The following is a 15,077-nucleotide window of genomic DNA, read 5'->3' as shown; positions in this document are numbered from 1 at the left end:
AGAAACGCAGCGCTGGAGGTAGCACGTGTGTCTTCTTGGTGTAGAGCCTGGTGCTGGTGTGTCCTGCCTGCAGGACACACCAGCATCCATCGTTGAGCATTTCCCAGAGCAGGTCTGAGACCTGTTTTCCATGTGCAAGGCCAGGAGAAACCATTTCCTAGAGAAAGGAGGCAGGAAGTACTAGTCATGTTCCCCTGAAAATGAGAAGCAATATCATTGAAGAAAAATCTCAGCCAGATCTAACCAAAATCTTATCTTTTCAAGAAAATAAAAACGGGGACCATCCATGCACACACATTACAGGTTTTTTTGTTCCTGCCTTTGCTCTTTTTAGTATTTCATAGAATCATAGAATCACCAGGTTGGAAGAGACCCACCGGATCATCGAGTCCAACCATTCCCATCAATTACTAAATCATGTCCCTCAGTGCCTCATCCCTTGAACACCTCCAGGGAAGGTGACTCAACCCCCTCCCTGGGCAGCCTGTTCCAGTGCCCAATGACCCTTTCCATGAAAAATTCTTTCCTAATGTCCAGCCTAAACCTCCCCTGGCAGAGCTTGAGGCCATTCCCTCTCTTCCTGTCCCCTGTTGCTTGGGAGAAGAGCCCAGCACCCTGCTCTCCACAACCTCCTTTCAGGTAGTTGTAGAGAGCAATGAGGTCTCCCCTCAGCCTCCTCTTCTCCAGGCTAAACAACCCCAGCTCTCTCAGCCGTTCCTCATAAGGCCTTGTTACTGGAAAGAGAAATAGCAGGAGAGGGAACAAAAATGAAGCCTGAGGAGCTTGGTTTGCTAATTATATTTGTTGCTATTTTTATTTCTTAAAATAATTCTTATACTCCTCTTATTTTTATTTAGAACAACTCACAAGTTTCTTTGTGAGTCCATTTCCCCTGCCAGCCTTCTGCCCATGCTAGTTAGATGCCTCCCAGGACCCAGTAGACACCAGTTTTGTTTCAGAAAGCTTGTACCCTTGCAGAACTAAATACATCCTAGTCCTCCATGCTCACTGGCTGGAAATTGCATTTTGTCCCCCGACAGTTCTGCTCAGAGCATAGTGCAATTATTGGTTTCCGAAATGCTGCACCAAGCTCTTCTGAAAGCTATAGTTTGGTTTCAGTTCCTCCAGCCAGGCTGATGTCTGGCACCAGCCCCTCCCAGTGAGGCGCGCAGACTGCAGCGACCCTCACTTGCTTCATTCCCTCCTCTCCCTGCTAAGGATGGACAGACCTCCTGCAGCTCAGACCAGAGGTTGCTTGGGAGGCTGGAATTCCAGCTGTGCCACAGCTGGGGTCTTGCCCTGAAAGGCACAGCACTTCATGGTCACACTTGATGTGTGTGTTAGTCCTGCCTCACTCCCAAGATTAAACTCTTTTATTTCCCGCTATAAACTACCCTCTCGTTCTCCCTCTCCAGCACTGTTTCATTGATCCCTGGACAGAAATCAAAGCACACAAATTACCCCAGCCTCTAAGTCCTGCTCTTGATACATGAGCCTGTATTTAAGTGCCTCTTCAGACTTGCTAGAATACCAAGGGAGGAAAGAGCTTGATCTTTAAAATAGGTTGTGTGATACCTAAAAGGACACTGCAGGTTCCCAAAGAGACATTGTGCAAACAGAAGGACCGTCCCAGTGGTTAGAGGATTATGTGGGAACTGAGGGATCTGCCTTCATTCTCTTGTTCTGCCACGGACCAGGGCAGATCCTGTCATGCTTCATTTTTATTATAATGAAAACCCATGTTGACAGTTCTCTCCTTCTCAGGGCAGGGGTGGGAGGTAGCTGTGTAGGGCACTAGAAGAGCTGCTTAGATGGCAGCACTTGTGCATTTTCTTTACATCCCATAAAATCCGGTCCTTCAGCCCAGCTGGCTCTAAAATGTGTGTTGATTTCTTTTCTGAAGTGGGACTACGCTTTGCTTCTCAGGAGTCGAATGGCAGGCAGAAAGTGCCAGATTTGCCAGCAAAAGCTGCACGTAACTATCTCTTTCTTGTAGCTGGGTATCAGGCAGAAATAATAGAGGCAGGAAACCCAAGTACCACCACCAACATTCATAAAAGGGATGACTGTACAAATGCTGTCAGTGTGTCCTTGTCCCAGGATTGTTACTCCTCCAGCCGTTCAGGAGCGAAGGGGGCTGTGCTCCATGCTAAGCCTGATAGGAAAAAGAAATATTCAAGGTTTCCCACTGGGCTGCTGCCTTCCCGTCCTTTAGTAGAACCATAGAATAGTTTGGGTTGAAAGGGACCTTAAAGATCATCCAGTTCCACCACCTGCCATGGGCAGGGACACCTCCCACTGGATCAGGGGCTCCAAGGCCCATCCAACCTGGCCTTGAACACCTCCAGGGATGGGGCAGCCACAGCTTCCCTGGGCAACCTGGGCCAGGGCCTCCTCACAAGACCAAGAGCTCAGTCCTGAGGATTGTCATAGTAGTGAATAATGAAACATCAGCTCATCCTGGGGGAACGCTGGTTTCGGCTGTGACACAAACATGCTTTTGTTCTGTGCTACTTTCCTTCCTGCAGGAGACAGGTACTGGGTCTTCAAGGACAACAATGTGGAAGAAGGATACCCGCGGCCAATCTCAGACTTTGGTCTGCCTCTGGGAGGAATTGATGCTGCTTTCTCCTGGGCTCACAATGACAAGACTTATTTCTTCAAGGACAATCTCTATTGGCGCTACGACGACCATGAGCGGAGGATGGATCCTGGGTACCCTTCAGAGACCATCCTGTGGAAGGGGATTCCGAGCCCTTTAGATGATGCCATGAGGTGGTCAGATGGTGAGTCCGTAGGCCAGTTAAAAAAACACAAGAAAAAAAAAATCAGTGCTTCATTTGCACTTCATCTATACCCCTTCTACTGTGACTGTCAACAAAAACTGCTAAAGCCCACATGGGACAACAGTTCCTGGAGTCTGAAAGCTGGAGAGGGAGGTAGGCTTCCAGCCAGTGCTCCCTGTACTGCTCACTAAAAGGCAACAGGCAACAAAAATATCCTGGGGGCCTAGTAATTTGGTTTTATTAAAAGAACACAATTGATGTTGTTTTGCAGTGATTTTTACCCTAATTGGTGCTGATTTGCTCCTCATTGAATTTGTTGTCATTGGATTTTTAGCTAGGTAGATGAGGATGTGGACAGAAAATACTTTTAAAGGAGCTGTTTTCCCCAGAGTTCTAACTTATTTTCCCTGGATGAGATTTCTCATCCTTTCACAGGTTCCTGCCCCATGAAAAGACCACAAAAACTTTGTCAGAGGAGTTGTTTAAACCCAGCCATTAGTTCATGACAAAGTGGCACTTCCAGGTTTTATTTTCTGGTGACCTAACGCTGTAATAGCAACCATAAAAACAGGCAGAAGGGAGGGACATTTCCAGAGGCTTTTCAATCTGAATTTCCAAAGCTGTTGAGGATGACCAGCCATTCACGTGTGTGGGAGTCTTCCATGAGCATGGGACCTGCTTAGAGAATTCACAGCCTCCCTATTCAGAGTGGAAAAAGAGAGCAGAATATTCACAGGGCCCTGCCAGGCTCAGGTTATTTATCAGAGCCCAGGGGTAGCAGCACACAATCCAGGTAATTAACAGTAGGTGAGGTCTTCTTCAGCCTTACTGTGCCATATTACAAGACTGTCCACTAACAGCCATAGAGATATGTGTATGGAGTGTCCAGCCATGGATTTACTAGGGATTTTACCCCACACACTCTCAGTACCGGGGGGATACGTCTGTTCTAGGACCCACTGTAGCAGAGGTGAGATCATACCACCCACCACCCATCCATCTGGTAGCTCGTGGATGGTGTGTGAGGTCTCTGGACTCAGCACTGGTGAGACCGCTCCTTGAATCCTGTGTTCAGCTCGGGGCCCCTCACCACAAGAAGGATGTTGAGGCTCTGGAGCGAGTCCAGAGAAGAGCAACCAAGCTGGTGAAGGGGCTGGAGAACAGGCCTTATGAGGAACGGCGGAGAGAGCTGGGGGTGTTTAGCCTGGAGAAGAGGAGGCTGAGGGGAGACCTCATTGCTCTCTACAACTACCTGAAAGGAGGTTGTGGAGAGGAGGGTGCTGGCCTCTTCTCCCAAGTGACAGGGGACAGGACGAGAAGGAATGGCCTCAAGCTCCACCAGGGGAGATTTAGGCTGGACATTAAGAAAAAATTTTTCACAGAAAGGGTCATTGGGCACTGGCAGAGGCTGCCCAGGGAGGTGGTGGAGTCACCTTCCCTGGAGATGTTTAAGGCACAGGTGGATGAGGTGCTGAGGGACATGGTTTAGTGATTGATAGGGATGGTTGGACTCAATGATCTGGTGGGTCTTTTCCAACCTGGTGATTCTACGATTCTATCATGGCCAGTCATAGCATCATCTTTTCAAGCATCCCACCAGCAGCCGCTGTGCTCCTCTGGTGAGAGAGGGTACTGGCAACAATCAGTACGATCGCATGTGCCTCTGCTCCCTGGGACTCAGCTGGGGTGGGAATGCTCCTCTGCTGCTCCGTATCATAGATTCATAGAATGGTTTGAGTTGGAAGGGACCTTAAAGATCATCTAATTTTTGGGTGCACTAAATGCTCCTGTTAGCTCTCCACTGCGAGAGTGCCCATTGTCACTCATCTTGCCTTTGGGTTTTGGTCTCTTTGCAGGTGCAAGTTACTTCTTCAGGGGCAAGGAGTACTGGAAAGTGCTGGATAGTGACCTGGAGGCCCAGCCTGGCTATCCCCAGTCCATCGCTAGAGACTGGCTGGTGTGCAGTGACATGCAGTCCGACTCCCCCGAAGCAGCCGGGAGCAGCAGGACTGGGGCACGCTCCAAACCAGGGCAGCATGATGAGAGCCGCTCAGAAAACGGCTACGAAGTCTGCTCCTGCACCTCAGCCTCCCCGTCTCTCTGGGCTTGCCCTGTGCTCAGACTGTTGGCCAGCCTCGTGCTGACAAGCGTGTGGACAGCAGCACTGATGTGTGCAGCCCTATGACATCCCATCCCTCGGATGAGACAATGCTGTGGTGCTCCAGGGCGGGGAGATGGATACAATCCCACAATGCTAACTGTCGCAAGCAGAAAAACATTCCTAGGAACGTGCTGGTGAAGGGTTTGCATTCTCCATGAGAAATGAACATTGGGGTTTGTTTTTTTTTTTCTTTTTAATTTTAGTTTAAAGGTCTAATAATAGATTTTGAGTTCTGCACCTTCTTATTCCCCCATCCGGTTAAAGATGAGAGCAGCCTAACACTGAATTTAGAAATGTTCCATAGAGGTGTGTTGCTTTGGATGTTTAAACACGCCAAAGGGAGGAGAGAGCTCCTGTGATTGAATGGGAACAGATGAGATGCTGCTGAGGCAGATGGCGACATCCCAGAGGAAAGGTAGCAAGGCCATATACGAGAGGCGGTAGTTATACGCTGACACGATGTACACATCCTATTGGATGTACTAGGTAGAAAGAAACTTTGACTCCACTAAGATTAACTGCAAAGCGATCATTTTATTGTCAAACCTGCTGTGGTCACTGATGTCTCGGTAAGCTGTATCAGTTTCTACAGGTCAGAAACACCTTTGCCTTTCAGAAGGCAGTGCAGCTTAGCTTTGTATCCGAGCCATTTGAATCTAACAGTTTCTCTAATAAATCTTGGCTGCCTACACAGAGCTCTCCCGGTCCTCTGCCAGGCTGAGCCTGCCACCTGCAGTGAGGTGCTGCCTGCTGAGGCTCAGACGCAGCCTCGCCTCTACACAAGGAGCAACCGTGCCGAGTGCAGCCAAATGAGACGCAATTACACCCACCACCCCAGCCTAACCCATACACATGAGCTCCTGCTCTTGGAGTTCTTGTTTCAGGTTGTTTTACATTTTGGGAGGGATGAAGATGTATTGCATTCATTTGTGAGTCTGTCAGACCTGGCTGTGCTGTGGAGAAGGAGCTGGAGGGAGGAGGGATGCTGCTCAGTCAGACTCAAATTCTGCTTGATACCTCTGCCAGGAGTTTGGAACAACAGAATCAAGGTCGAGCACTGCATTAGGATGTTCCTGGTTTTTTGTTTGGGTTGATTTTATTTTTTTTTCTCACTGCTAATCCATTTTGGGCATCTGAGAATCCTTGAAAATGGTGAGTGAGAACCTGTGCTAGGAACTGCTGTAGAGGTGTCAGGAGGGCCATGGTCCTCCACTCCGCTGTTGTCAAAGGATGTTGAAGGAAGGAAATGGGCAGCAGCTGCAAGGACACGGTGTTCCTCTCTGCCTTGCTTCTGTAGAGCTCCTCCAGAAATGCCACTTGCTGCCCCTGCCAGGGGGAGCTCCCAGGACAAACCCAGCAGCAGGGCAGGAAGCTGCAGGCAGTGTCACCATGTCATTGGGGGACCTAAGGCTGCTGCCCTGGCCCCAGTGCCAGCCAGGCTGTTTGCCATGGGACCGGCTGTAACACAGAGTCCTCTACGGCAAAGCAGCAGAAGCACGCAGTTACCTTCTGATAGAAAAAAAAAAAGCGGGTCACCTTGAGTTTGCCTCCCTGCTGCTTGCATTTTTAAATAGTCCCAGTCATTCACAAGGTGCAGCTATTTTCAGGACTGTGTGCTACAGTGTGATTTTATGGGACATTATTCAATGGGAAACTCCCATTAAACCATTAAATATCCTTTTAAAAAAAGTACAAACCAAAAAACCTCACATGTAGCAGCTCCCTCTTCTGAGTAAAGCTGCCTCTGGCATTCCTACCACATCCATCCAGTTCTGCTCAAGGCAGCTCCCCATCCCACCTCTGCTTGTCATGCCAAGCAGGGGCTGCAGGGTCAGGATGTTTTGGGTCACTGTCATGGGAGATGGGGGCTTCCTTCAGTTCACGTTGCTTTTCTTCCTCTTCCCTCTCAAGTCACAAAGACATTAGTCCTTGCTGGGGCAATGCTGCAGAAATGCCATCATGTTAAAGATTCCTCTTGGAGATGAGGCCAAGGTAGGAGCACTGTATCTCGGGGAAGGCACTCTCAGGTTTTTCTTTCTTTTTCTTTTGCCTTTCTTCACAAAAAAACCCCACCAAAACTACCTAGAAGCTGCACCTGAAGGATCAGAGGCGGCCAGGATCTGGCTAGCACTGCTTCCATGGTTTCTCCACCCCAACCGAGGAGCCTGTTGTGGTGACAAGGACCAGCAGCTTCACAGCCATGCTGATGTTGTTGATTTATTTAATGTGATTTACGAAAAAAGCCTGTGGAAAGGCTTTCAATACACCCTTCCCTACTTCAAATGATGCATTTGGATGACCAGAAATGGAACAGGAATCAAGGCTCTGCTGCTGCTGGGCAGCCCTCAGGGAGGATGGAAAAACACCGCTCTCCTCCCAGCATGTGGCTTGCTTGGCTGATTCCCCAGCTGCTGCAAAGCTGCCCTGCGGTTGCTGTCAGCTCGGGATGCATCCGCAGGAGGCTCAGGGTCCCCCAGGATGGAAACAGGAGCTGGAGTGTTTCCCATTGGGGTCACTGGTTCATTGCGGGGCCAGCGGGGCTGGCTGAGCTGCGATATTGTGCACAAAGACACCGTTACAATGAGCATGCAGGCACTCGGGGTGCTGCATCATCATCATCCTCCCTTGGGGGGGCTCCATGGCACCCAGGGGGGGCTGTGAAGGGTCCTGAGGCTGCTGTGCCACTCCAACTGCATCTGCAAATTCCTCGTAGAGTAGAAGCAATAGGTGCAAATCACAGCACGAACCTGCTGCTTGGGGAATTTATTCTCCTGGGTTTTCCTTTAAAGCCCGGCTCACCGAATGTTCTTCTGGGTCTGGGGCCCTGCTGAGTGGGTGCACAGCTGGCTAACAGCAAATATAAACGTGTGGGCTTGGGATGTAGTGATGCTGGGGCTGCAGACCCTCTTGCGGGATCCAGGGGAGCTGGGGGCAGCAGTCAGGTCTGGGTGAGCCGCCACAGGAGGGTGGCAGGGACAGCCACTGGCAGTGCTCCAGAGAACTCTGCCTGCAGGGGCATAGCCGTGCTTCCTAGCAGCTTGAAAATAAGAATGTTACATATAAATGCAGCCTCTGTGCTCCAAAGCCTTGCTGATGCTCTGCTGCTGGGCTCCCTGGCATTGTCCCTGTGCCTAGGATTCCTCTGGTCCTGCCCAGAGTCCCTGAGCTGGCTTTCCTCCACAATAACATCCTTAGTCTTAGCTAGAAAAGCCACCTCCACCCTCCAAAAAAATAACCTGAGCATCATATTCCTATTGCATATTGCCCAGTCTGGGTATTTTCCAACTATTTAAATTCTCAGAGGATTTTGTGAGGTCATTGCAGAGTTGAAATACTTCCATGTAATAGAAGGGGTGACAATTTAGGAAGGGGAGGCACTGGCTATCTGAACCCAGGAGTACGTTGAACTGAAAACATGAGTTTATGGCAGCTGTACTTGCTGGGGCTGGCTCCAAGGCCCCAGTCAAGGTTTTTCCTGGCTCTCACTCCCACCCATCCCCAGGCTGAGCCAGCCCCTGAGGCCTTTTCTGTTTTGCTACCACAAAGAAAAGCAGAAGGGAAAAAAAAATGAGATGGGCAGGAGAAGATTTCGAATTACAAAGCCATGGCAATGCCTGGATTTAGAAAAAAACAAGTCATCTCAGGCAAAACTTGGGATTTAACAGCTTGAGAAACACAATAAAGTTACTGAGAAGAGACTCCTGTTTACTCACTGGTTTGAATCATAAGGCAGGCAAAAAGGTTCCTGCCTCCTGACCCCCCTTATAGCCAAGGGGAAGACTCTCAGCCTTTACCTCAGAAGGGTTTTTTAAAATGGGACTTTCTACTTATTTGAAAAGACATTTCTCTCCACAACTCCCAGTTTAATCAGCAAGTGCCCTTGCCCAGGCAGGAGTGCAGGTGGTGGGAATCAGCCGATAGCACACATGGAGCTGCTCCGGATGGTGCCCTATATCAGCAGGTGGGTTCATGCCCCTGAAACCTGCCTGCCTTGCTGCAGCTCCTGGAGGAGAAGCTGTCTTTTGCTTCTCAGATGGTGCTTTGGAAGAGGACAAATAACTAGAGCTGCCTCCAGCCCTGCCACCTTGCTTTTTCCACCCCTCTGCCAGGTGAGCATGGTGTACGAGCTGGGGCTGAGCCTGATGCTTCCATGAGCAGCAGCAGCAGGAAGCCCAAGGGATGTTCTGTCCAGGAAAGGGGCTTGTCCTGGCTCTCTGTGTCCCAGCAGTTCCTGGTAAGCTCGGTACTGTGGATCACTTACTTGCTTTTCTCTGAAATTTCTAGACAGGGCAGTTGTCTGGCCTCATGGGGCTGACACAGGCCAGGGGAGGGACATAGAACAGCAAAAAACAGAGTACATCGTTGAGTAAGAGCCTATTAGAAGACCAGCTTGAACTAAGAATAGGAGAGGGTACTAAAGCTGGATGGTATGTGAAGGATTTCTGCAGTCATGTGCTGGGGCTGTACACGGGGAAGCAGAGGGGCTGTCTCTGGATCTTGTGCAGTACAAGTGACTACTGACCTCGTGGCACTAACAGCATTACTACAAGAGCTGCCAGGGCAGTTGCCTCTCTCCACACTCCCCCCCCCCCCCCCCCCCAGATTTCTGATCCCTGGCTTAAAAAACAAGTCGCAAACCTCTGGGATTTATGATCTGTCAGCAGTGAAACCCTAACTTAGCACTAAGTTGCCAGCTCCAGTGGGTTTATTTCTCAATGGTAGGAAAGGATCTGGGGTTTTCTTTTCTTATAAAGGATTTCAAGCTTGACTGCACACCCAAAATGGTCAAATAAAATGAGAACCAGGCCTGGCTTTCCCTGAGACAGTGATCAGTCTGCTCTGAGCAGCTTTCAGCAAGCAGAGCTCAGCAGGGGATGAGGTGCACTGACAACAGGGCAGCTCTGTTGTGGTGAGGACAAGACTTCACAAGCTTCCCAAGGAACTGTGTCAAGATTTATGGTTTGTGCTGCTCGGGCTGTGGCAGATCTTCTTTAGGATTCATGTGAGGAAGCATGCAACCTAGGCAGAGGCTTTTCCACCCTACATCTTCCAGGCTGAACTCAGCCAGTGTGCGGTGCAGCTGGAAACCTTGGGAGCAAGAGATGTTGCTCCAGATCAGACATTCGGTCTGTTATTGGAGGCTTTTGGTGAGAGGACAGGTGATGACTGCAGAAGCCTGTTTGTATGCAGTGCCTTTCCACTAAATTTCCAAAGGGTGAAATACCCTGCTTTGCTTCCCATTCCAGCTGTACTGCAGAAATAGCCAAGCTAGGGTAGCCTCTGGCGTGATTTCCCCGTGGAGTAGAGCAGGGGGTGTGGTGGCTACAGGGCAGCTCAGTGACAACGTCCCTTTCCTGCTCCCAGCCAATCTGGAGAAACTGATGTTTCTTCTGTATATGAGACTGGTGCTGTCCAAGGAAGAGAAAATTACGGTGTTGGGTAGTCTTCATGTAGAGATTGTCCACTGCAAGCTGTCTAAAGCACCATGGCCATCTCGCATCCTGCAGCTCCTCTGCTCTTGTTGACTTACCCTGCTGCTCCGTGTTTATTTGGACGGCAGCTACACACCGCACACCTCGGCGCCTGTGCCTCAGTGAGGAGGCAGCACCATGGAATGGGTTTATTACCAAGTTGCTAGGTAATAAAGTAAGTGTGGCCAATAAGAGCTTGTTGTGACAAGATCATGCTCCTGCCTTGAAGCCTCTGAGCAGATCTCGCGGGGCGGCATTTCCACACAAGCAGTGGTAACTCTTTGCCTCATTTATTAGCATCACTGTGCTTGAACTTACCTGAAATTTCATCACCAATGCCCAGCCAAGGTTCTTAACTGCTACAATTTCCTGAGCAAGCAGAAGCAAAGGACTTGGTGTTTTACAGCCATTATCTGCTTTAACCCTCCCTTTTTCTACCACTGCATTCATAAAACCTTTTTCCTCATTTGCTGCCATGAAGGTCCCCCTCCCCACTGCAAAACTGCATAGTCAGGCTAGAGTTGATCTTCCCTTAGGAAAGAAGATCCTGGAGGTCTGCAGGCACCAGTGGTTAGAGAGCTGCTCATATTTCCGTATAATGGATAACCAGGACCTTTTAGAGGACAACATGACCTCAGCCCAGGACCGTGAGGATCAGAAATACCACATCCTATTTGTGTGAATCTTCGATAGTCTGACCTGGGGATGTGAAGCTGGGAGAAAGCAGGACTGGGACAACCTGGGAACATCTATGGAAGGGAGAGTTGCATGATGGAATTTGATAGATGTCTGTGGTGCTGCTTTGAAACATCTGTCCAGGTGTACCTGCTGGATAGCAGCAGAGTTCCCATGCTGCAATGAATGTGTGTGTAAGGAAACCATGAAGAAGAGTGGAGCAACTTGGCTGTAACTCTGGATGCTCAGCTGGTTGTTTCTCCTGAGGTACCTCTGTCAGCAAGTGAATTCCTGCTTTTCCCAGCCCCACGCCTCACAGGAGTGCAGATGTTAGACTTCCCAGGGAAGAGAAAGCATTTCTAGGGCTCAGCAAGAGGTTGCACAGTGATTCCATGCCCAATCTCCCTTATATCCTCCCTTCTTTGATCTGGGATGTGAGTGGGGAGCTCTGAGGTGTCCTTGTCACATGCATGCACCTCACTGTAGGTCTTGTCCAGAAACAGCATGTGAATCCTATTCTAGTCTCAAAAACCACAATGCCTTGTGTAGGCTGCTGGGTTTTCCCCTGAAAGAGACTTGGGAGGGAGCAGCTCATCAGGAATGTACTGCTTCCCTCTGTGTTGGCTCTGGGACGATTTCCTGATCGTATACAATCAGGATAAACAAGTGAGGTCAGAAACCCCCTGAGCAAAAGCCGTGCTCAGATGAGTAGAGCTTTGCAGGTCCCATGCTAATCCTTTTCTGCAAATCACATGCCAAACGCTTGGCACTCCTTGCATTCATAGGAATGAAATCATGTTCCTACTGGCCTCCATCTCCTCTGGGGATACTGATGGGCTCTACCTCTCAAAGCTCATCTCCTTGCAAGCCGGCCAAGGTAGCAAGTTCCCAGCTGCCCTAGGAAGCCTGTCTCTAAATAGTTTCTGTCTGGCAGAGTCAGGCAGTGGAGCCTGCTTGTTATTCTTAACCCTTGGGTCAAGCGAGGTAGCAGTGACATAATGGAAGAACTTTGTTCCACACGCTCTGTTGCGGCAGCTACAAAGTAGGGCTCATCCATCAACTGCATCGAAACGTCTGCCATTCTTTTCGTTGCTACAAAGAAGGGTGGACCTGTGCTTCTGTTCCACTAGTTTTCTACTGGTATCAGCCCTTTCTCATCAGCTCTTCTCTACACTGCCAAAGGCAATCTGCTCTTTTATTGTTGTCTACTCTGCTGGGAACCAGCACAGGTTTCCTGTAACCATGTTACTGTAGGTGCGAGTTTTTGTGCTTTGCCCTGTCCTACCTGTCCTTTGGCATGTGCAGGATGAGGCGACTGTAGCTGTATGAGCTGGCACCTCTATGCATCCTCGCCCAACCCATTCAAGGATGATGTCTGTCCTTCCATGAGTATCTGAAGACTGATACGGGCTGACTCTGCAAGTGCTTATCAGGAGATGTTGATCCCTTAGTAACTCCTGTCTCCTTGGGTCCCAAGAGGAGGCTGCCAAGAGAAAGGGGCTTGACAAATATCTGATGGGGCTATTCTACCAGCTCCTAAGGGTTATGCCTCTCTGCTGTGCTCCCAAAGCACAGGAAATGCTTCAAGATACCCTGAGCCTTGTAAACACAATCAAGACTCTGAGTTTTAATTCAACTCTGCTTCCTACTTGCTTGTCGTTGTCGCTAAGGGCAAGCAAATAAATACTTGCCAACAGACTCCACCAAAAGGCAGAGCTGTGTGATTGCCTGCCCGGCCTTGTGAGGTGTGTGTTTGTGTACCCGCTGTCTCCAGCTTTGTTTGGACTGGGCTGGGCTGGACTGGGCAGGTGTTCCAAGGGAGCTCCTGGGGTGTAATTGCATTGCAGATAACAGAGGGAAAGTGCAGTATTGTTCTCTGTCTGGTGTCAGGGCTCTCACCTCACTTGAACCTGGCTTCTGAAGCATGTTGGTGTAGATGGATGCAGAGAGCTCTGATAAATGTTAAGAAATAATTCAAACGTGTATCAGTGGATATTCATCATACTACTGAACTTTTGAAGGAGGCTGTTTTGGGTTGCTGTTCCCAGCACTGCAGAAGCAGCTCAGCTGCAGTAGAAGACCACCTTGTGCAGCTGCTGTGCCTGGTTGAGCCCATCTTGATAGGCAGAGCAGCAAAGACATCTCCTTCACTTCTTGAAGACGTTAGTGCAGAGCAGAATTTCTATTAATGACAGAACAAAGGCTTAAGTGCAGTATTTAGCAAACCATGCTGAATTAGGGCAGGGTGAGCAGTAGGAGAAACACTATAAGTTAATTCTAATCTTCCTTTTTTCTTATATTGATCACAAGTTTGGTCATTCGGGGCTTGTATTCTAAACTTGAGACAAGGAGCCCCTTGCGATGGCTGGTGAAATCCAGCACTGAGAGGAAGAGCAGAGTGCCAACCGGCTGGGGAGAATGCGCCTTCACCTCAGCTTGGTCCTTGTCCCCCGTGCAAGTGCAGGTCACAACTTTTGTGGTGGGCGTTTGACGCAAGGGTTGTCTTCAGAATCCTTTGCTCAGTGCTCTCAAGCTTCCCTGCTTGAGCTGTGAGCCAGGGAATTTGGCCTATCAGTCCACAGGCTGTTTGGTTTTCCACAGGCTGTTTAAATTGTGCCAATGCTATCAGTGAAACCAAGCCTGCTCATGGCATCTTGGGCTGTGGGCGGTGGAGGTCTCGGATCCCCTGCTGTCTTGCTTTTGGAGGATGGGGGAAGACCTTGCGTGAGTTTCCACAGCACCCAACACAAGATGAACAGTGTGAAACTATTTCTGAAGGCAAACTAGCCCTACAACAGTGCTGTGTATTTGGACTTGTAGCAGATGTAAAATGGGGGGAAGAACTCTGTGGTCATGCAACTGGGATTACTGTGCTTACCAGTGGTCCTGTCCTCACTCTGAAATACAGAAAAATGCTATAATATTGAAGGATGGTATTTTTCTGGTTAACTCTTTGCTCTGCACTATTGAGATGTGACCAGGCTGGAGCACTTTTGAGGAAGGTCCAGGTTTGGACCACCTGATTTTTACTCAGATCTGGAATCTTTAGGTGGTTGATTGAGTTCTGCTCACACCCTCACAGGCAGAGATCCTTTTTTTGGATCTTACCCACTGGAGTTTCTGCCCTGTGCTTTTCCTTATGATCGACAACCATCCTTGATCCATAGCCTGATAAGGCTCCAGGAACCAACTCACTCTGCCTTGATAAAACTACACGTGCTGGTGCTCCAGCCCTGCACACGTGGGCACAGCCCTGGGAACAGCATCTGCCTCTCCTGTGTACTGGAATCGGCTCAAACCCAGTTTTGTCTCCATTGCTTCTCCCATTCTAGCAAAAACAAATGTGATCTGCTCGTGTGCATGCTGCGAGAGCCCTGTCAGGAACAAAGAGAAATTCAAATATTTGCAGTGGGTTGTTGCTCTTTCCATTCAGGCGATAAACGACAGGCTTCAGCAGAGTCTTGTGGTGCTGAGTGCAGCATTTCCACCACGCTGGCAACAGCTTTGCAGCCTCACCAAGGTGAAACACCTACAAATTAACAGCTGGGTTTTAAGTGGGGGAGGGAATGACTGAGAGTGGTTGAAATATGGCCTTAAAAAAAAATAACGAAAGAAAATGTTCAGACCTTCTCAACATCAAAGGTGAAGTGCCTGGTCTTTGTGAGGAGTTTCTCACAGAAGAGAATTTTCACCATGAACTCTGGAGCTCTGTTACTGGTTTCTGTCCTAGTGCCTGGGATATAAACTGCCAGTCTGCATGCAAATATTTTGGAGCTGACTTTCTTTGGAAAGTCCCAAGCTCAAAGCCATTTCAAAAATAATTCCAAGGAAGCCTACGCTGCTCTGTCTTTTGGGATCTACTTGCCTCCGTGCAGCTCTCGCTGTTGGTTCAAGGGCAGGGCTCCATAGCACGGAAAGTTCAGAGGGATAGATATGGTGTGCCAATGGCACTTTGGCTGGTTTTTGCTCTTCTTTGTGCATTCT

The 15,077-nt window shown here is 49.2% G+C and overlaps 2 protein-coding genes across 8 annotated transcripts in view; both read left to right on the top strand.

Annotated features, from left to right (window-relative positions):
• MMP17 (matrix metallopeptidase 17) overlaps positions 1-6,073 on the top strand; it is a 69,897-nt gene extending 63,824 nt beyond the window's left edge. For all 7 annotated transcript variants that reach the window (XM_069870771.1, XM_069870775.1, XM_069870772.1 and 4 more), the window contains exons 9-10: positions 2,529-2,786; positions 4,643-6,073. In XM_069870771.1, coding sequence (XP_069726872.1) covers positions 2,529-2,786; positions 4,643-4,971 — 587 coding nt within the window. In that variant the 3' untranslated portion in view covers positions 4,972-6,073. The remainder of the gene's footprint in view (positions 1-2,528; positions 2,787-4,642) is intronic.
• Positions 1-15,077, top strand: part of ULK1 (unc-51 like autophagy activating kinase 1) — a 138,484-nt gene that overhangs the window by 26,329 nt on the left and 97,078 nt on the right. The window lies entirely within an intron of this gene.

Source organism: Phaenicophaeus curvirostris, chromosome 17, assembly GCF_032191515.1.
Source record: "Phaenicophaeus curvirostris isolate KB17595 chromosome 17, BPBGC_Pcur_1.0, whole genome shotgun sequence".
Lineage (NCBI taxonomy): Eukaryota > Metazoa > Chordata > Aves > Cuculiformes > Cuculidae > Phaenicophaeus > Phaenicophaeus curvirostris.
Note: the sequence above shows the minus strand (reverse complement) of the source record. Positions and strands in the feature narration are given on the sequence as shown.